This window comes from Pseudopodoces humilis, chromosome 1, assembly GCF_049639895.1.
Source record: "Pseudopodoces humilis isolate 2021_Gansu_Grassland_sample_001 chromosome 1, ASM4963989v1, whole genome shotgun sequence".
NCBI lineage: Eukaryota > Metazoa > Chordata > Aves > Passeriformes > Paridae > Pseudopodoces > Pseudopodoces humilis.
The window spans coordinates 64949100-64972220 of record NC_142200.1 but is presented as its reverse complement, the minus strand read 5'-3'; the positions used below and the strand labels follow the sequence as shown (position 1 = coordinate 64972220).

The following is a 23121-nucleotide window of genomic DNA, read 5'->3' as shown; positions in this document are numbered from 1 at the left end:
CAGATGAACAATTTATTTTCACAAATTCTTACGCTCATAATTGGCCATTGCATGTAAGTTTGAGTGTGCAAATACTGCTAATTGAGAAGCTGGCTTGGGAAATAGCATTTTTAATATTCCCCTTTGAATCTTTTGCATAGTCATTGCATCCAACTCATTGTACACTAAGAAACTTTTTGTTGTTGTTGTTTTTGTGATGAAGATGTAAAAGTAGGAAGCTTCTAATTCTGAAATATATCACCCAATCTTCAAGAGTCCTACTTTTTCTTCAGTATGTAGTTCACCATAAGTAAAGCATTTATAAATTTGTCTCTGCCTGAGCCATTTTAAAGATCTTGGGGGCATGCAAAGATACTTGATCTACACTTTCAGGCAGTTAGATAGTAGATACATGCTAATGTTCTTATCAAATATCAGTCTTGAATTACATTATAGTCACTCTTGTTTAGAATTCCATGACAAAAGGACTGGTTATGGATATATTAGAGTTTGATATGTTTGCCTGTCTTCCACTGAAAAATTGCTTTGCACAGAAAGTGAAAAGTTCTTCAAAATGAAGGCAAAAAGTACTGAACTCAGTTCCCACTCTGTTATTTGGCTTATTGCAACCTTGTCATATTTTCATAAAAATTTTCATAAAAATTAAATTAACTCTTCTTTATTAATATATAAAACATTAAAGGGGAGTGGAATGGAAAGATACATTACTTATTTTGCTCCATTCACTACCTCTTTCTCTATGATCTCTTTACTATCCATTATCTACCGAGAGTTTGCAGTTTACTGAGTGTTTTATCACCTCCATCAAGATACAAAAACTTCTCCCAGTTTCCCTCTGAGCTGACTCACTTTTGACCTGGTTACCTTCACTTTATTTCCAAAATAGTACATACTAATGCATCAAATTCTGTGCACTTTCAGACTAAGTGAGATCCCTTTGGATGAACAGGATTGCATGCCCTAGTAATGCTATCACTAAAATAGACATACTTGTTTCCAACTCATTTTAAATAAAAATATCTTGTATTACATGGAAAACTTTTTTTTTCCATTTTTTAACTATCATACTGGCAATTGATATGTTTTAAATGTTATATCTCAAGCTTTAAAAAGGCAAATAGTTTTCTACTTTCTGTTTTCTACCAATAGATGGCAGGAGAAGCTCTAGAAAATTATACACTTGATACAGCATGAGATAGCCTATAATTTGAAAGTACATAGCCAGCTGTAAATTACTGCTCTCTGATACCTCTGTAGATGTGATCATGACTTAGTCCTAGCCCATCCATCTTGCATAACAAACCTTAGTCTAAGTTTAGGAATAGCTCCATGTTGTATGCAAATCTTATTTTTTTTGTCCTACTCCTCTAGGTCAAATTGCAGTTTGTGCACGCTGGCTTTCTCTCTTGGTTGAGAAGGTATTGTCAGTGTGGTGTAGCAGCTGTTACATTAATTCAGGGTCTTAAGACTGAGCTTACTGTAACTAAACAAGAAAAGCTCTGCATTTCGTCAGAATCACACTGATTATAAGCTGCAACAGAACAGCTTAAAGCTCCAGCTTTGATTTCCAGTTCCAGAAAAGCTAGAAACACAAGAAGGGAGTGCAGGAGGACAAAAAGCCTACTACACTGACAAAATTTATTCTAATATACCTCATTAAGGATGCTCCTAATGTGAAAATAAATTCTTCACATACGATGCTGCATTTTTTTCTATCCATTTGCTCTTTCCAAAACACAAAAGCAGGAGGATTGAATCTTTTTTACATACAAGCTAAAAGGATGTGGTGCTAAAAGTCACGATAGAGTGGTAAAAAAAGATAAATATTTTCTTCTGCTCATGTTATAATTATTTTAAGGACAACAAGTAATATGTTGTAGTCAATTAATTGCAGAATCTAATTGAAAAATGAATAAAAGTGTGCATAAACCACAGGGTTCTAGGACTGCAGAGCACAAAAAGATACCTTTCCCTCTAGGCAATCTGAATTAGTAAATGTACATTATTTTTCCTGCAAGATGATTCCCTGAAATCAGTCTGCCTCGTAATTGCCCTACTGTTACTGGCAGTCTAATATTGATGACTAAGTGACCATTAGAGATCAGCTGGTTCTTATATATATCATAATACCTCCTCCAGGCTGAACGAGTAGACAAATTTGATTGCTCTCATCCCTGCATGGTAGCCTTGATGACTTCTATTAATTCACTCCATTCAGTAATCTTTACTTTTTTATAAGTTAATTTGGTTTTCTGAGCTCCTCTTCTAAGTGTAATTCTCAGCATTTATTCCACTGTATTTGGTATCTTCCACCATTTTGCTGGCAACAGCAGCATAATATGGATAAAACCCAAGGTCATCAGGAAGCATCAGTGGTTAGACACTGAACAACAAAGATCATGCAGCTCAGTCAGTGACTATTAATCACTCTCTACGAGTAATGTTACAGAAAAGAAGGGAGAATATCTAAAGCTGCTTCAAATTAACAGCTCTCCAGTGAACTGGGGAAGTTTGGCAGCATATATCATGACCATAACAAATTACAAAACCTAATTTTGGATGACCAATTTAGGTGTCTTTGTCTTTGCATGACCCTCTGCAGGAAAACCTTGACTACACAGGAACCTGAACTTCCATCTCTATCACCTCAGGCAAATACCCCAAATAAGACAACATGAACGACCCCTTCAGATACTGTACTTGTCACTGAATGTGAAACAAATGGGTGCAATTAACACACAAATTCCCAAGGGCCAGGTCACAGCATGCAAAACCAGCACATGACCACAGACTTGACAGTAACACGATGCTAAGCTGTGCATTACCTTGACCCTCAAATAACAGCACATTCTATCACAACAGAATTATTAAATAATCAGACTGTCTCAAAGCTACACATTTGCCCTTAGCTTGTCTTTGCTTGGAGCCTCTCTCCCTGAAGAGTAAACTTTTCATTCAAACCTCAACTGAGAGCAGCCTGTAGTCAGTGAAACTGCAGAGAAAGGTCTGTAAACAATACCTGCTCTGTAGAGAACAAGCTGACCTTTATAGATGTTAAACAAAACAAAAAGGGTTGATTGATGCTGGGCAGTACCTGCTCTCCAAAATATTAAAACCAAGAAAGTCAATGGAAGGTTAGTTCATGAACATACAGTGTGATAAATTTTGTCAGTGGGTGGTGGGGTAGGGAAGGGGAAAACATGATTTGGTAAAATATTTAGGGCAAAAAGCCTGTATTGTCAGCTGGAAAAGGAAAAGTGTGTAATGCTGACTTCTGTTAAATGGAAAAGAAACCAAACCCAAACCTATGTTATCTAGAGCAGATCAGTTGCTGAAGTCTCCATGACTCATTTTTTTAAATTCTGATTAACACAGTAAGAGATTGTATGTTTTTTAGAATAAGAAATCTATTTGTAGACTCCAACAGATAAATGTGCTACTAATATAGAAAAGGACACTCTAACCTAGATAGAATCATAGATTCACTTGTGTTGGAAAAGGCCCTTCAGATCATCAAGTCCAAGCACAACCCAGCACTGCCAAGTTTCCCCTTAAACCATGTCCCTCAGTGCAACATCCACAAGTCTTTTAAATACCTCCGGGGCTGTCAGCTCAACCACTTCACTGGGCAGCACATGCCAATGCTTTATAAAACTTTCTGTGAAGAAACCGCTACTAATATGCAATTTAAGGAGTAATTTGAAGCCATTTCTTCTTGTCCTGTCACTTCTGACTCAAGAAGAGACCGATACCTACCTCACTACAACATCCTTTCTGGCCGTTTTGGTGTCAGTCTGTCTGTGTCTTGTCAAGCCCCACAGCTCTCATCCAGTGGTAATAGGACACAAGCAGTTACTTACAGACAACTACAATACTGTCTCAGAACCAAAGGCACAACCCCACAGCACATTTCCAATACTGTAAAATAGGACCTAAACCTGTAGTGACAGCAATGCCCAGGACAGAATTACCTTAATACAAAAACACTTATGCCCAAAATGTAGTGCTGTCCTTGTCATGCTTTTTATACTCTTTAACCGTGGTTTCTGGAAGACAGCAAAAATGCCTTTGGACAGCAGAGGAGATATCTGGCATTAGAGTTATTTGCAATGCAGGATGACTCGGAGGAAGTTAAGGATTGTATTATGATTATGCAAGAAATCTGCTGAGAATCTGAGATGAAAGAGTTGAGATCGCTGGAGTTAAGAGGCATTTTGCTTTCAGTGGGACTGGCATCTCTCCCTGGCTTTTAAGCAAAAATATAAATCATGTAGCTCCAAAAAAATAAGTTAATAATCAATATATTTTAGGCAATTTTGTCTAAAGTGAGGAAGAGAACTCTGCTAATGAAATATGAAAGTGCAGGTACATGTCTTGGGATTGGCTATTAGGTAAGCACTGAACAAAATATGGACAAAAAAAGTGACTTTTCAGACAACTCCCAAAAGCAAAGTTATGATCACATTAGGAATCTGTGTTAAAGAGACAAAAAGCTCGTGAAACCAGTGCAGCAATGTGTAAAGATAAGAGAGAGAAACAAGTAGTTATCCCACAATAAATGCATTCATAAGATCAGCCGTAACACTTGTTGATGTGGACTGATTTTCAGAAATTCTGAGCTGAGTTTGACAGAGGCTCAGGATCACTGAATATCGAGGAAACTTACTTTATTCCTGTGCACTCCCTAACACACTGCATAGTATCCCATTCATTTTAGCTGCAGACAAATGACTGAAACCTTCTACATTTTCCTGGTTACAAACTAAAACTATTTACCATTGGTGTGGCCTCTGTGAAATCCATCAGGAGATCACCTGGCTCCAAAGCAAATGTACTCCCAGCATCTGTGGAACTCTAAAGGCGAAAACAGAAACCCAGCATTGGAATAAAGAACCATTTAATTTCTCCAATTTTGTTAGTTATTTTTGTTGGGTTTTTTTAATTCCTTAAAGCACAGATTGTCAATGGATTTAAAATTTGACACCATGTCTTTCAGGTATGGCTACTCAGGAAAGATAAGGAACACAATTATGCATCTTTAAAATCCAAGTGAGTTATCCTGATCCACTGCCCACTAACGCTGATGAAAAACTGTTATGCATTTTAGCTGGGTCTTAGAGCAGGCTCTAAATACCTCCTTACACAAGTTAAACATCTTTCTACAACTCTGCATTAAAAAACTACTCTTAAATGTAGAATCACTCCATCTAGGGAAAACCTTTTACCCAGACTTCCCTCCTGCCCCTCCTGAATCCTCTCCCAAGTGACATAAGCTCATCTCTTTGTGTGTTACCTTGCCACCAGGCGAAACCTGTGCTTGTCCTTCTGATGTTTGTGGCGTACACGTCTTCTGCGACCCAGGAGATGCTGAAGACACAGGTGTTGATGCTGCTGCTGCTGCTGCCAGTGCTGGAGGAAGGTCATCTTCATCACTGCCATTGATAAAAAGAGACAGATTTTCTCATTAGAAAATGCCACTGGACCTTTGACTGCACTTGTATCAGGGGAGGCACTGGTAACTTGTATGTCTGCTGTAGTGCTTTGAAGTGAAGCTCCGCTTCCTCTTCCCTCTGAAATGCAGCTACCTTTTCAAGCAAATATTTTTTAAGCTTTAAAGATTCCTTAAAAATGAGTTGGCTAGGTACTTCTCATCTGCAAATGGAAACCTGATGGTTATTAGGTGTAAGTAGCGTTTCTATGGATTATGTACATAAATGCATAAATGAAGTGACTAGATATCACTGGAATGTTTATTCTTCTCTATGGAGGCTGGCAGCATTGATAAGAACAGATATGGTGACATCCATTCATGGATATGACTGCTTCATTGGTTTCAGACAACAGTAGATTTGACAGCCTTTATGGAGCTAGTCTCTGCTGCTATTTTCAAACTGTTTTTAATGGAATTTTATTGACTTCAAAAAGGATCTCTTTAAAAAGATTCTTGTGAGGGTATCTTTTCCCTGTCCCACTTATTCCATTTACAGAGAAAACATTTCATTTAAGATGAGGTTGTGCACTTCCCCTGGTCTTTAGGCCTTCAAGCTGAACTCTTTCCATCTCACCTACTGTCACTACTAAATGAAAGCCAGTAAAGAATGTTATACCTTCATTTACTTTTGCAGAACCCCATTGACTACAGATCACTGGGATCAGTCAGCCCTGAGTCAGGATGTCTCCAGTTGTTAATTGCAATTGGATGGAAGTAAACAGAGTCATAATTTGGCCTACGGAAGCCTTATTACTGGGAATGATGTGTGAAAAGGAAAGACTACAGATTGACAGCTTAATGCACAGCGAAAAATAATGAGAAAAATTACTTCTGCTCATAAAACAAAACTAATTTTGACTAGCAATTAGGTACTCACAGTGCACAGAAGCCTGCCATGCCAGCTTGACAGATACTTCCAGAACAGAACTACACTTGATTTAGTGCCACTTGAAGGCAGAATGCCTGGGCAACACAAAAAACTTCAAAACTACATGACATACAGGTTATACAACCTTATGCTGGGTTGCCTAGCAATGTTTTTTAATTATGATATAAAATTTTGGTGATTAATACTATCTTTTTCAAATGTCATTTTTTATTTCTTCTGGGTAAGCATAGATTTCAGCACCACAACATGCACAGTATACAGGTTTTATGCTGGAAAGAAAATGTGAAATATTTTGGACCAGTTGAACAGACATTTTTGTAATGTAACAAGCCCAGAGCTCGGCTGTTGACCTAGTTAATCTCTCTTTCAGAAACATGTAGCTGACATTTTCCTAGTCCTTGCTCCCCACTCTCAGCAGGAATTCACTGGCACCCTACTCATCCGTGCTGGGTAAAGCTACTCTGGTGTATACATGGAAGTGGAAAATTAAGAGTTAGGGCTGATTTATCAGCCATCAAGCTATCAGCGCAAACTAGCTGTAAGACTGAGAATTGGCCTTCACTGTATTTCTTTCACAACAATCCTTCACTGTTTTTTCACATTTACTGTATTTTCATTCCAGATACAAGGTAATTTAAATTGAAAAGAATTTGAGTTTACAAAAAGAAAAAAAAAAAAATTACGGCCCATATTTTTAACTAGGGAGTCTTTGGCCCTACACATGGCCACAGCATAGGTGACACCTGTGGTTAGATGTGTTCACCTACTGTTCCTCACACCTAGTACTTGACAACTGAAAATCCACATGGGAGCAAGACACGTTCAAAACTGTTCCTCAAAACCTCATCAACCAAAAAGTGATTGTGTATTCCCACATGCCATTCTTGGCCTCGTGAACAAATACCTATTTGGCTAATATCTTATTTTCCTCCTCTCTTCAATTTGACTAGTTCTTCTGCTTCTTGTCCTAAATAATTTTTTTTGGTTTTGGCAATGCAGATTGCTAAAAAGACAATGTTAAATGTTAAAATGCTCTTAACAGTGAAAAAAAAAAAAGATAGCAACATATTGATATTTATTAGAATCCTTTTGAAGAGACAGAAAGGTTTTCCTAATGTTGATATGTATTTACTGACATTAGAATATTGAAATCCTGGGTGGACTAACAGCTGCCATTCCACACACAAAGCATACATATTTTTTTCTTTATTATAGCATTGGTATTCTTGTACTAATAAGTTTATGCTGACATTATCTCTTTTCCCCCTTAATTTCTGGTGGCCTTGTCTGTCTTTTCACGGGAGGACAAATCAACACTGACTTTCACTTCTGCTCAGTACCTCACATCTCTAGAGACTTTCAAGTGGAATGAATTATATGTAAATGGGATGCCCTGTAGGCACAGATCCCTCTTTCCAGGACTAAGAGAATTCATTTTGCTGGCTGTAGCTGTAGCAGGCTCAGCAATTTCTTCATGTGACAAATCACAGAGAGAGAGGGTGCGCTCTCTGAGAGGGAATGGCTCACAACACAGCTGGATGCCCCAACAACTAAAGACTGTTTTCCTCATTTTGCAAATGGGATTGTAATGAAGCCAGCAGAGCAGCTTGCTCAAGCTCACACCAGGTTTTTGACATTTCATGTGGTAAAGAGGTTTTTAATTCCTAATCCATAAACTCGGGAAAAGGTGGATGGCCTGCAATTCAAAGGGTTAGCCACTGCAGAGGAAAGGCAAATTTATTTTGTATTAAAAGCATGAAGATTCTCAGTGATGAAAGGAATCATATTGGTATAAGATCATTATCATGTAATTGCACTCATGACTTTCAGAAGGCATAGCTAGAGCAATAATTGGCATCCCTTTCATTTTGAGCTGTAGTAGGCAAAACCACAAAGATAGTGCTGTGTGTTACTCACAAACTGTACTGCCTCGTTAACTTCCTCACACGAGGAGCTTTAACCTCCTGCTTTTCTGTAGGGACAGTTGTTGGTGTAGTTTCAGGTCTCACGGGAGCTGGACTTCTAAAAATAGCAAGAAAAAAATATGTCATACAGGCTCTATTTAAACTACTTCATGCATGTCAACCAAGTCCTAACTCATCAACACTTATTTATCTTGCAAAGTGGCAAGTACCCATTGAAGTTCATCCTTTTTAAATGCTCCATTTATAGTTCACAGGCCAGTGTGTGTACAGAAAAGGATGTGTGAACTCACCCTCCTGTGCTGGGCATACCATTTACAAACACAGAGCCCATGTGAAAGACCATGTGGAAATGTCACTGTTTCCAAAATACCACATTTTAATAACAGACCAGCAGTTCAGTCACATCAGAAATATTTTTACAAAACTTATGTTTAACAAAAGCTATTTTATGAATTGTGAAACCTGTTCTGCTTAAAATAGTTTTTATTTGAAATTAAACATTATTCTCCCACAGTTGAAAGAGCATCTCAAGGGAAATGAATTAATGGATTTGATCCAAGAAAAATGATCAAATTTTTTTTCCAACTTTGTAGAAAAAAGAAAAACTCAGATGTGTTTCAGATGCTCATTAATGTGAAATACATCTGCAGAGCTCCAACAAAGGACAGATATAGCAATGAGGATGTCCACATGAAGGAATCTTCTCCTTAACCATTTATCAGTAGAATTAACTCAGGCTCCAATAAAAAAAAGTCATGAATAAAAGCTCCTCATGACCTTGGGAGGAAACCATTTCAACCATGAGCTTGAGGAGCATGAAGACACATGAAACATCTTAAATACTGTTTTTATTTGAAGCAACAGGTTATGATTAAATACACTCTGTGTGTACTATAAACATAAGAAATATGAAAAACATTTAAAAAATAATTTGAAATTCCTGGTTAACAATTTGTGAAATGGTATTCTGCCATCTAATCTGAAGTCAGATTCTAAATTAGTAACTTGAGCAGCCCTACTGATTGCTGATGGGACTGCTGATGCACTGAGGTACATTCCACAAATGGCAAAAGTTTTTCTAGTCTACTTGCATTGTATTAGCCTTCTAAAGCCTTAATAAGATACACATGTTTAATCTTCACAATTGCAGATCCCTCTCATGCCCCTGTGTGTTTTAAGCTTCGTTAACTATCTTTGATAACTTCTGAACCTGATGTTGAGCTGCAACTGAACCTACAGGGATGGCACAGCCTTCAGGTTATATACTCAGTTTTCCTAAATATTTTTTAGTCTTTGGAGAGGTCACAGAGCATAAGATGGAATAATGGAAAGTATTAAAGTACAAAGGGCATAAATCAATCATAAACCCGACTACTAGTTCCACTTCTCATGAAACAACTTTTGTCAATTTTTTACTTGCTATTTGTTCCCATTAATTTCAAGAAGTTAGTATAGATGGCAGCAAGATATCTATATAGATATATTTCCTTTCCCCAGTTCAAATATCAGTGTCAGCCATTTATATCACAGATTTCTCAATGATACTGATGCAGAACAAGCCAGCCAGGTCTGAAGGAAGACCTTTTACTGAGTTTGTTAGGCTATTAGGCTGGCAGATAAAGGGAAGATGAGCAAAGGGAAAAAAAAATTAAAAATAAATAGGCCCAAATAATCTGTTTTAGTCTTGAATTCAATATATCTGACTTGAAAATCTGTGAATCAATATCATTATGGAAGTTTTGATAGTTTTGAACGTTTCACAAGATCATTTTGATCAAGTCAGACTTTAGATTGGAAGACAACACTAGCTCTTCTTTTGCTGAAGCAAAGGTAGCTTCTGGTTACTGAAAAAATTACTTGTTCAATTTACCCAAAGTGATTTCCAATTGAAGCCTGGCATAAGCAGGATAAATATGTTATGACACATCAAACAGTGGATAGCCAGATTCTGAAGAAGTGTAAATGAATGTTATTATTATGTCATTATTTTCAGCTCAAATACATTAGCTGACATTCTTGCTCTGTATGGTCCTCACAACTCTCCAATAATTTTGTAAGAGTGTATGATACAATTTTTAAACCTTTTAATCAACTCAGTGAGAGTTGAAACAAAAATAGTGGTATAAAATTTCTCACGACAACATTATAACCTGTGATTTAATTAAGTCATTCTTCCACACAAAGGAAGAGTTGGAGTGATAATTTCAGCTCTTTTGTTTCATTTTACGAAGCCTGTGTATCTCCTTTGAAATACCAAGGTTTGTAATTTAAAGAGAAATGAGAGGAAGAGGTGGGGTGGGGCTTTTGAAGCAGTTATTTCAATTGTCACAATCAAATTTTTGTTCGAAAAGATGTAATGCAATTTTGTAACTAAAGCAGTTTACAGAGAGTTCAAAGTTATAAAACACATGCATATGAAAAATTTTTAAATTCAAAGTCTGAATTAATGCTGAAAAAATGTTTAACATAAAGAATTTCACTCAACTGTAAATAAAATGCTTGAGATACAAACAGCACCTACTCTCTAATCCAATAAAAAGATGAAAAACTTATTATTTTCCTTTGAATGCTGCAGATTTTCAAGTAGGAAAAAAAAGTCGAATAAACATTAGACATACCTACTCCTTTTTCAGTCATTGTAATTGCTCAGATAAACTACTTATGTTTTATATCACACCAGTAAAGTATTCCACTCCTTATGTTCAAAATCAGTAAGCATTTTAAAAGCAAAATCTTCTTTCCCATTATGATAAAATTTTGCCATAAATTTTGTTAGAGGCTGGCAGCAGCAACTACCTTTCCCTGATATTTATCAGGCCTCTGGGGGAGACACAAGCACCGTTTATTGCACATTTTGAGAAGCTACAGGTTAGCTAGGAAATAAAGTTAAGTTACCCCTGAATGAAAAGGAGCTGTGGCAATGCCTCTACCCAAAGAGGCCATTAGCACAAGATGAAATGTTAGACTAGTCCTACAAACTGCAGAGCTGGATTTTTTCCCTCATTAAAACCTTGCTAGGTTACCTCTTTCAACACCAGAATAAAAATTCCATGACAGCTCCTGTTTCATCTCCAAACACTCTTCCTCAGTCTGAACTTGCTCAAAAGTGTTGCTACTCTCTCAACAGCAACTAGGTGCAAGAAGTCCTCAGCTTGACCAACCCAGCACCCAATCTGTGTTTTAAAAATGACAGGCTTTTAATATCACAGAAACTCTCTGTGGTATGCGAAAAATATGAGAAAAATCTCATTGGTACTCCAGAAAAAGTAGCAGAATAACTTCTGTTATTATCCTTTGATTTCTACAGCCAGAATTCTTATATGGAAAGATATTATTTTTGAAGAGAAGCCCTGTAATTATTTCAATTATTTAAATAGAGTGATTAAGTACAGATATCACCATTTCAAGTTTGTAGTCCTATATAAATTACACAGCTATATAAACTACTGTAGTGCTGTACAAAGTCTATAGCTTGAGGAAAATTGAAAGTGTTAAAGGATCAGTGGGACTCAGATTAAAATGAAAATATACAGTCTATTGCAGTTCCTTTAGAAGGCTCTTTTTCAATGTCATTAATTCATAAGAAACCTTTTTCCTGTAACAGTACCCAACCACTACTGCATACAAATGAAGGTACTGAAGCAAGACAGAGTTATTTAATGACCTGGCACCTTACATAAAAATCTGTCACTTCCTGGTGGCAATGACAATAACAACCACGAATGTCAGCATGCAGTGGCAGGTCATCAGAAACTGCCTGTGCACTGACAGCCCCAGCACACTCCTGAGCCACAGCCAGCACATTCTCCTGAACTAGCTTCAGCCTGTTCCACAAACCTGCACAGCAACACAAACACGACCCAGAGGGAGATCCCCCCCAAACGCAAGGAATCTGTTTTGTTCTCAGACTAGCGGCCAAGGAGGCGACCAAAACCAAAACTGCTCACAAAAAGAAATCACCCTGTGGAACATTTCAAGTGACCACAGAGGTGCACGGGTTTAGCTTGAACCTTCCTTGAGGGTGGCATGCATGTGCTCACGCTGAGGGAGCCAGGGTGGCCACCACACCTTGGCTCAGTTTGCAGGGCTGAGGCTGCACTGTTCCTGCTCCCCCCATTCTGTGTGCTGTACCTTCCTTATCCCTGCCTGCTAAGGTGGCTCTGGGCAGACCCTTATACTTGTTTAAAACGTGGCAACGTCAAGAAATTTGATTTGTGGGATCAAATTACCGTCCACCTAATAAATGGAACGGCATTAATTAACTTCTCTTATCTTGGAGGATCCAGTTCAGGATTTTAAAACCACCAAAGTCTGCTGGGGGAACACACTTCCTGCATTTGTCTTTAACAAACTTTATCCTCTTTGCTTCTCTTTGTGCCTGTTTTGTGATCTGGAACAATCCCTCTCCCTGTGTCTTCCCAAACTGATGCCAAGAGATAGAGGATAAAAGCCCTGTGATTACACAGATACTGCCAGTTGCATGAAAGTTGACCTGCTTTCAGGTGCTGACTCATGGAAAAGGAAAAAAAAAAAGCCCCAGAGGTCGATTTTGGCTTCAGAATTCCCTTTGAGTGGGAAAATGATAGTGAAAACTTGGGAAGGACAAGCAAGAAAGAAAGGAAGGAAAAGGAAAACTATTTAATAGATGCATTCTCTTGTATATTGAAGACATAGCCTAACAAGCTAAGCAAACACAGACAAACACTCAAATCTTTCCTAAGCCTGTGCTCTAAGGATTTCACACATTTCTTTTCCAAAGGTCATCTGAAGTTAAGAAACAGTATGTTCTTCTTTACTTTGATAAGATAGCTTTTCTCAGAAGACAGGTTAGCTTTTCAAAACCTTACTTGGACATTTTAAAGCTACTGCCCACATCAAATTTTCTGAATCAAGATTTGTGCTTCTTTTTACCTCCATACTCCCCTCCCTATAGACTGCAGATGTAAAACAAAGATCCTTGCTACAGCTTACGTGCTTTTCCTACTCACAGATTGAGCTCTGTTTCTCTTAAAGGGAAAAATGCCCACCCCTCCATTGTCCTTACAGTGAAAATCTAAGTGCAGTCCAGACAAAAATACGGTGCCCCTGAGGTCTTCCAGGTAGATAATGATGGTACAGGAACTGCTCTTCTCTCACAGCTCGGGTAATGCAGGAGGTCAACACCTGGTATCTAAGGTCAAACTGAGCTGCAAATGCCACCCCTCCTCACAACAACCAGGACAGTCATTATGAATTCTGTGCTTTCCAAAGAGCCTAGGCACAGTTTAGGGGACACGGGACAGAGCCAGAGAAATGCACCTCGAGTGGGGTATTTCATCAGCTTAATCTTATTTGAAAGGTCTGAGTACTGCTCCTTTCTCTGTAGTTTGGAGGTTAAGAACACAATTACAAACAATTCATCAGGATTTGGCTTCAGGCAGCAGGTCAAAGAGGTCTTTAAGACTCAGAATGAAGTCAAAGAACATACCTAGGTGTGCTATCTGCAATCTTTAATGCAGACTGGCATGCAAAGGCTATTCAAGAGCTCAGCTTGAAGTTATTACTTTGATGCAGAAATTACTGTTTAAGGTTCCTGCAAAAAGCTAAAGCAGTAGATCCATTAACCTGTCCATGAAATGAGGCCACGGTGATGTGTATTTAGATAATTTGCTTTATTTTTGGAAATGTTGGTTGAAATTTTTCAGTTGGAGAATGATTCGTCTTTATTATTTTTTTAAGGTAAATACAGAATGAGAAAAGGAGCTTTTTAAAAACTAATTCACATTTCTTAGGAAGAAGTCAGAATAGATAATGTTTTTAGTTTACCTAGAATATTTCACAATATATTTAGAAGGAGATATTTAAATGTGATATTTCAGACCCTGTGTCACAGAGTTAACTCCATTCTGAGTTTAGAAAAGAGCAGCCTGCTTGAATCCACTGAAGTTCATGTCAGGTACGATTAAGCACATAATTCTTGATCAGCTTCAGTTCTGAACTTCCTGAAAGTTCTTTTGGATATATCTAGTTTTCTAGGGAACGGAAGTCTTCAACTTGAGGAAACATAATCATCCAGGTGACATATCAGGTAGTGTGAAAGCCACCCTGACGTTCACTGGAAGTATATGTGTAAAAACAGATACTGAGGTGCTAGTTTCAGATAGAATTGTCTACAGATCAGGCAAACATCACTACACTTTGCACCTTGCTTATACAGTCTTATTTTGAGAGCACCTTCAGAGCCAGAGTTCTCTGAAAAACGTGTTTCAGGTTCAGACTGCTGCAGGTATGTCAGCAGGACGTTAGCTCAGAGAGCAAAATATGACAATTTAAATGTTAATATAGTTTGTGCAGGTGAGAACAGAGAGTGAAAAGCACAAGGGTGCATGCATTACTTTGCAAGACACTCCTTCCCTGATGATACATGCAAGTTCTATTTTAGGAGTATCACTTTGGTCGCAAAAGGTGTCAGACATTTTCCCATAAATTGAAAGGCAGCCAGACTCAAAGCCCAGTGCACCTCAGAGGCACAAGCCACAGCAGGTTAATCACATTCTGACAATCTGTATGAGCAAAGCTTACTCTGCAGTGGGCATTCAGAAGAGTGCCTGAGATCGCTTCTCCTTTTTCATCTGCACCCTGTAAAACTTGATATAATTTAATATTTTCCACCCTTCTTTTCTGGTGTGCAGCATCATCAAGCTCTATGAGATAACATTTAATTTTATGTTATGTGTTGAGCAGCTCCTAATGCAATTAGTCTCAATGTAATGGCGTAATTTGGTTTTGGATGGGAAGATTTACAAAGAAAATTAGAATAAATGAATGCACAAAGCACCAGCTGGTGCTTATACCTACTCCCACATAAGAAGAATATTTCTATTTGCAATCCTATGAAAGATGAGATAATTTGGATAACAAGGATCAACAAAGGGTGATGCAGCAGTTGGTCTAAACAGAAAGAAATCCACAGACAAATCCTGAACCATGTGGGATATAAAGCCTGCCAAAGCTGGCAGTAATCCAAAAGCATATTTTAGGGGAAATAAATATTGCAGCGCATAAATGTACCACATGGTGAATGACAGCAAGTGGCAACAGCAACAAGAACAGTAATAACTGACCAGCCAGCTCAAGAGCTTCAGCTGAAGAGGGCTCCTGACTGACAACTGAAATTGCGTTTACGCTTTTGATCACTGTTTTGAGTAAGAGGATGTGTAATCTCCATCCTGTATTTGGAGGTTTTCAAACTCCAGATAGACAAAGCCATGGCTGACTTGATCTAGTGTTGGTCACAGTCCCGCCTTGAGCACTCATAAAATGAAGACTAACATGTAGCATATGCAGAAGGCACTAGTGTTTGCATGCACTAAACATAAAATATCTAAGCTTTCCTGAGCAGCACGTGAACATGAAGAAAAGTATATATTATCAGCAATAATAAACTAATAAATAACTAATAAATAATTTATATGTTTATATTTAATAATTTAATAAATAAATAATGAATAAATAATAATAATTAAACTAAATATTTAAACTAAAATTTAGTTTGGCAAACAGGCTATGCCCAAAGACAACCAGGATTTTGCCTTGTCTTAAGTAGTAGCAATTCCTAACATCTGGACTATTTTGATATAATTGTTAACTCTGGAATTCCTTAAGCCAGTACATCAGAATTACACCTGGGCTTGCATTCAGACATATTTGAAGAAGCAAACAAAATAAAAAAAAAAGTGCAGACCTTTATCTTAAATACAGTCCAAATCTGTATGTGTGAACCAGCATGCACATGCACACAGGTTTCCACGCTACAGGCTTATCCAGGTGGTCATAGCCAGAAAGAAAACATACTTCAAAGAGTTTTCAGGAGAAATTCATGTATAGGCACTGGGTAAATTGTACAGATGGTGCTTTGAATAGGAAAAGAAATTCTCTTGATGGGGTTCTGTGGTTAGCCATATATTCCTTATATTTAATAAATTAAGCAGGCTGGCAATTAGGCAATACATTTCTGCAAAGAAAGTTCATGAGTTTATCTTTCTAGCATCCATCCCTTTACTGAGAAATGGGTGAGGTTTGTAAAAAGGTGAAAAGGTGACTTTGTGATTCTCATTCCCTTGATATGCTGCAGAAGAGAAACCTCCACGTCCCAAATCAGAAGGCAGGACACACCCCTCATCAAGAGGAAAGTGTGACCAGAGGTGATACGAAAGCTGCTGACTACATTTTTCCTTTTTTTCATTTTTTTCTATTTTGCACAACATCTTATTTCCTTCATTATACTTCCTTCATTGTTTCTGGCTGACAGCTGGAGCCCTGATGTCTCAAGGCTAAAAGAATCAAATACTAAAAAAATAGTTGGTGGAGGCAGGGGATGAGACCTATGAAAACTATACTTAAGAACATTCGGTAATCTCAAACCTGAATTAAATTAGATATCTAATCGGCAAATTCTCCCACAGCACTTCTCCCTCAACACTTCCATATGGACACAGAGACACATACCTGAGTGTAAGGAATTCTCTAACAGATGGGAAAATACCTCTGCTGCTTCCTCATAATCCCTTACGGATCATTTGCCACCATGACAGGTTCTTTTACAATAGTAAAGGAGAAATTGATCTGTTAGAAAGACTTTTCAAGCTCTGTTGTAAGACGAATTCCTCTTGTTGGTGTTTAAAAGGACTTGACATGATCACTTCTTCCCTGGCACACTTGGGGTCTACATGCCAAAAGAAGTACCATTAAAAATCCTTGCAAAATGACTGCCATATACAAATTCCAAACTAACCCAGTGCTGACACAAATACATTTTTACTACATGCCATAACAAAGGGTGCCTCACCATGTGAAGGGATAACTGCAAACTAACTGTATCTATTTTTGATTCAATACAGATAGTATAAAAAGAAAAAAAAGAAAAAACAACAACAGCAACAAAAACAGCAAGAAAAAACCCAAATCAAAACAATCAAACAAACAAAAACCCCCCTACTTTTCCCCTTGGTCTTCCAAAAACCAAGGTTCTCTTCTGCCTTGTCCAAAATGCATACAGCCCAGCTATGTAGTTACTAGTACACAGTTACAGAGTACATATTACTTTGGTGTTGGAGAAAACCTGTGTGCTTTCAGATCTGTTGTAATAGAGCTGTAATAAAGCAAGGTCTGACTCTGAAGAAGAGTCTTATCAAGGTAACTCATGGCTGTTCTATTTAACCTGCTAGAGAAACTCCCCTCCTGTTAGCTGCTCCCATTTGACTTTGTTCAGCTGAGAGCTCTGTCACATGCAGCCCAGATGGATCCAGCTGAGGCAACCACCCAGCTTCCCTGCAGCCCCTGTCCAGATCTGCAGCTCTGTTTCAGGTTATCAGCAAAGCAGCAGGGTCAGCAAGGGGAATGTATGACCATGCCCCAGTACACACAGTCCCAACGCACTCTATCAGTCTTAACTGAGGATTAAAGAGGATGTAAGCTAGAACACTGCAGCACGTATTGGGTTACTGAGTCACCAGCTTTTCCCTCATTTAATGTTGGAACCAGTACTTGAAAGAGTCTGGGAGGGGAAAAAAAAATCCTATCCAGAGGAGGAAAGCCTATAGAAACATGCAGGACTGCTCTCCAAAAGCAGGGAGTGAGAGAGGACTGTGGTCTGCTGTGATCCCACATCCTCCTGCAGCTTAATCTTGTGTGTACAGGTTACCTATTAACAGCAGGATCAGGACACAACCTCACACTTCCAGCCCGTGCACCAAATGACAGAGGAAATTTAACAAGATTTCTCCTCCTGAAAGCTGACAAATTAGTGCTATTTCAGCTACAGCTGTGATTCCCCCTTCCCCATATTTAAAATTACTTACATAAAGAAATGTCTGGAGTTTGCCAGAAGACATGGAAAACAGGTGGATAAACTGCCTGATACATGACAACTTTGCATAAGTACAGCATTATCCTGAGGCCATGCCCAAGAAAATGACTAGAGACGTACTTGTAGGAAAAGTGGCTATACCACACATACATATGAGTAATTACTAGTTGAACCAGAACTAATTCTACAAAGAGCTATAGCAATTGTTAGCCAAATTGAGTCTGTCATGGCAGATGCTAAAATAATTGCTCAGGGAGATTACAGGCCATATCCAAGCAGTTAATTCATTAGAAGTGTAATATTCAGGATGGCGTTGGAAGAGCAGACAAAATGGTAGCAAAGAGCACAGTTTTTAATCAAACAAGCACTACTGCCCTCCTCTGTCATCCGCTAGTTCTCTATTTATATGAACAATTCATGCTTCAGTTACTGCTCAAAACTGCATATGTGTGCTTAGTAGCTGGCCTGAACTAATTTCCCTATGTCTTGGGTTTGGAAAAAACAAAGAATTTTGTAGTGTTTTGTATAGTCAGCAGTGTCAAAAATACACAAAGTCATTGTCTCTGCTATAAATCCCTTGCATGAAAAGAGTGGAGTATTGCTAAAACACTGTGACAGCAACTGGTTTTAACCAGCAAGATATTTCAGCAAACAGAGAGTCCTCAAAGATTCACAGAGGTGCTGTTTATAGAAATGTCTGCATGGGTACTTTCAGGGAAAAAAAAATATATTCCACATGGAAGGGTTTTTTACCAAGGGTTCTTTTGCTTGTCTCTGCTAGAGAAGAGAAAAGCTCCCAGATAATTTGTCTCCCTGTATGAACTAACCCTTGGCTCTACTCAGATGCAATCCCCAGCAGAGCAAAGGCTCATTTTTGTCCATCAAATTCCACAAAACAGAGGTTATAGAGGATGTTATTTGCAAATAGGTCACATGCTGGCTGGCTGCAAAGATGCATATATTCCTGCAGAAAGGGTAGCTGCTTGAAGGAGACAGAGAATGGTTTGACACTGGATTTATTTTGCATTTTTCTCTGAGTTTTGAATGCAGGCAGTTAAAATCAGTCTATCCCTTAAAACTGGTCTATCCCTGAGCATTGATTACTTGTATATGTGCACTTTCAGGACACAGCAAAAAAAGAATACCATTTCATTTGGCAGAACTCGCTGTAGAGGAAATGATGCTTGACATAACACAGATAAAAATAAATATTAGACAAATATGCAGCAGAATGCTGCATACCAAGAACTCCAAAGTTACTTTTACAATTTTATAAGCTTGGATGTGGCTTGGATGTGTGTGAAAGAAAACAGTGAAATTTGCTTTGCAGCCAGGTTACCAACATTACCTCATGATGAATAGTACTTTACATCACAAAGCACACCACTCATTTACAGTTCAACATGATGCAGCAGGAGAGAACCTATTCCAAAAGGTGGAGTAAAAAGGCTTTTCTACAGATGTTATGCAGAAGTTCAGCAGAAGTGATTAAGGAAAATAAGTCTGTAGCCACATTCCCAGTCACGAAGAGATATACAAATTAGGTCCTCCTGAACTGCTTCTGGAAGTGACAGCAATCCAACAAAGGGTGTTGTGGCAGGGACAACATATGAAACAAATAAATGGGTCACTGTGCAATGTATGTGATGAATTTTCTTAAGAAAGAAAACAATTTTCTCATGACAGTTTTGTGGAGGTGTAAGAAGTGCAATGGAACAGAAGAAAAATGGGTGATTCTAAATATCAAACAGACTTTACAGCCTCTTGGACAAACAAACGAGAAAATCACGGCCTATCAGGTGAGACATTTCAGCTCCTCAGGGTATCCCGAGATAGGAGACTGGGAAACTGGGAATCACAGCTGCACTGCAAGCAAGCCAGGCGCTGCCATGGGAGGCAATAGCATGGCCTCTTGTGTCTCCTCCTGCCTCAGCACCACCAACCATCCCCACCATTCTTCTCTGGGTAGCTTCTGTCATCAAGCAAACACTTCAACTCTGCTAGCCCAGTCTGGTCAGAAAGGAATTTCTGAATGAAGTGGTTTCTGAAGGCTAGTGTAGATTTATCACATTGTAGGAAAGATACACATTTGAAATAAAGGTTGACAACTTTTCCCAACTTAAAGTGTTTCTTTTTGAGTTCAGAATGACTTAATTTTTCAAATGTAATTCATTACTACCCTCTACTAGACTTTTCTATAAGGTGAATAAATGTCTGTTTTCTATTGCAAGAATCACCAAGTGAAAGTTATAAAATAAAATGGTGAGATGACTACTGCTCCAGTGCATATGTATATTACATGAACATATATAACAAGCAGATACACTGGTGTAATTAGCTGATTAATAGCCATGATGTAAATCTGTAATATTTTTCCCTCAAACTATCCCCTCAGATTTCAACACTGAAGATGTCCAAAGTGATAGCACTACCACACACATAGAGGCAGACGATTTCCAAATGCTCCTGCTGTAAACCTCCTCTCTAATCACCTGCTGGAAGACAGCACACTCAAATAATGTTTACAATTAATATGCCTCTTCAAAATGGCCACTCCAATAAAGAAAGCCAATTATCCTCTGTCAACAGAAGAAAAGTACAATCAAAAGTAGTCACTACTGTCTGCAAATGAGCCATTTTTCCGAAGGCTGTATACCAAATACCTTTTCTTCTGCGAAGAAAAGACCTTGCACAAATCCAGAAAATGCAGACAAGGGGATATTCCAGTTCGGACACCTAGCATGTTTCTAATAGAAAAGTAGTGAAAACTGACTTATTTTTATATAAGCTTTTCTAAGATTGTCACTAGACCTGATTTCTTACCCAGAGCTTTTGTCATTTATTCAAATAGATACACTCAGCCTGATCTGTAAAGTTGAGCTTTTATCAATTGTTAAACTGTATCTGATATATATGTATAAAATAAACACTGTTCTGACAGCCACCTTCTCCTCAAGTCATGGCATGGTGAACTTTACAGAGCAACCTGGAGATATGAAAACTGAGCTTTAACAATGGGTTGAAATAATGTTTAGGAAATGCTTCATACATCATACATTAATTTTATGCTTCCCCTACAGACAAGAAGCAACAGACCTTACATTAGGGTCCTGCAGACTGGAGGTCTTACTGGGATTTACAAAAGAGGTCTCTTCTTTCACAGCCTGTTAAAAGAAGGAGCCAAAGTTAGTACAGCGTCCATGCACTTAGTATAATACAACAGTTTATTAAAAAAATATTCCCGTAAGCACCTCAGAAAACTGCAGTACCCAAAATGCCTATTCTGTCCAGATCTAAAAGACATGATCTTCTTGGGCTTTCATATCCTACAGCTGAGACTCACTGTGATGAGCAACAATGTACAATGTGCAGGGCAATAGTGTAAGGAAGAGATTGGTACTGGAGGAGAAAGAAAGGAACACTGACATTTATAGTTCCTCCAGAAAGCACTTGAGCAGAAATCATAAAAAATCTACACAGACAAACGTATTGTAGTTGAGCTGTCCTTTCAATTGGAGTAGAATAAATATTTATGTAGCCTAACTGAAATAATGATGCCAACTTTTCATTCAGTCTTTGAAAACCTAACTGAAAAATGTGATCCCCTACATATATTCACACTGTATACACAATTCACAGAAAATCTCACCCACTACTGCTCTCTGCTAAATTACAGAGTCCTGTCTATCATATACTATTTGTCTGTCGAGTTGAAAATACCAGTACTGCAAACTAACTTACATGGAAATTGCTTTATCACCTAGGAAATGCCCAGTCTGGGCAGGTGTTGATACACTCTTTCATCTGAGATGCAGTATTCCACAATCCATGTGTAAATGACAGTGTGAGGACAACACTGCCCCCCACTACAGAAAATACTGACTACAGAGACAAGAGTATCACCAAATCAGTCAGGGACTTCTCAGACTGTGACATTTGCACCCTGCTACATGAACAGAAGGGGACTGAAATAGTCCCACAACAGAGTGATTTTTCAGTGTTCAGTATCTGAACCACAGTAATTTGAGGCCATAGGTCCAGATCAAATTAAATTAAATGTGTCAGTCTAATCCTCTTAAAAAAGGATGGAACAGATTTGTTCAAATCCATCAAATCCAAATCAAAGGATTTTACAGACTTGTAAAAATATTGTAATGTTACGTAAGACCTTCCATTCAATAAAAAGTTATATATTCTATTTGAGGGTACTCATAAGAAGAGGAAACAAAATCAAAGCCGAGTTTCTTCTGTATATTAGTGATGAACTAAAATAAAAATATCAGTAGGGATACTCAATCCTTAGGGAAATTACCCAAGCTGTGATAGGTTTGGGTTTGTTTTCCCCTTATACTAGGAGGAACAGAACCTTCATTGCCACCTCCTAGATCATTATGTACCAGACCATCAGCCATGGTGGGAAGGGACTGTTCTAGCTTGCACACACAATTAATTGTATGGGCAATTAAACTGGAACCACTGGGAGCCTGACAGAACGTGATCTCTGCTCTGGGTCTTCTCCAGCCAGGCAAGTACCCGAGGTGATGGGTTAGACAGCATTTTGGGACAAGTCCTCTAGTAGTAAGTTCATCCATTCCTATTAGAATTGTTGAACTTGCATATTGATACCAAACCCATCACCTGCAGAGAGGGGACCCTCTGACCCTCACCAGCAGGTTTATCCCTCTCCTAGGGGGCTAGTTTACACAGAGGGAGCTGGCTTACAGCTAGGTTACTTGGAGGAGAACAGGATCAGCAGTAGCTACTGCAGAAGCTCCACTCCTATATAGTGCCCTTACATGTTTGGGTTTAATCTCCCTCAGGCAGAAGGTTTTCCTCAGTCCTGCACAAACACTTCAGAAATTAAGGAATCAGATAAATGTGGGACATAATCACAACACTACTGTCATTGTAACTCAGCCACCAAATGTTTTGCTGCTCAGGTTTTCAGTGAATTAGTGTCACATCATAG

The 23121-nt window shown here is 38.4% G+C and overlaps 1 protein-coding gene across 3 annotated transcripts in view; it reads right to left on the bottom strand.

Annotated features, from left to right (window-relative positions):
- The window catches only part of EPB41L4B (erythrocyte membrane protein band 4.1 like 4B), a 168589-nt gene that overhangs the window by 25044 nt on the left and 120424 nt on the right, over window positions 1-23121 (bottom strand). For all 3 annotated transcript variants that reach the window (XM_088059788.1, XM_088059776.1, XM_088059781.1), the window contains 4 exons: window positions 21249-21316; window positions 8298-8402; window positions 5294-5432; window positions 4777-4854 (listed from right to left, as the gene is read on the bottom strand). In XM_088059788.1, the coding sequence (XP_087915914.1) occupies window positions 4777-4854; window positions 5294-5432; window positions 8298-8402; window positions 21249-21316 (390 nt within the window). The remainder of the gene's footprint in view (window positions 1-4776; window positions 4855-5293; window positions 5433-8297; window positions 8403-21248; window positions 21317-23121) is intronic.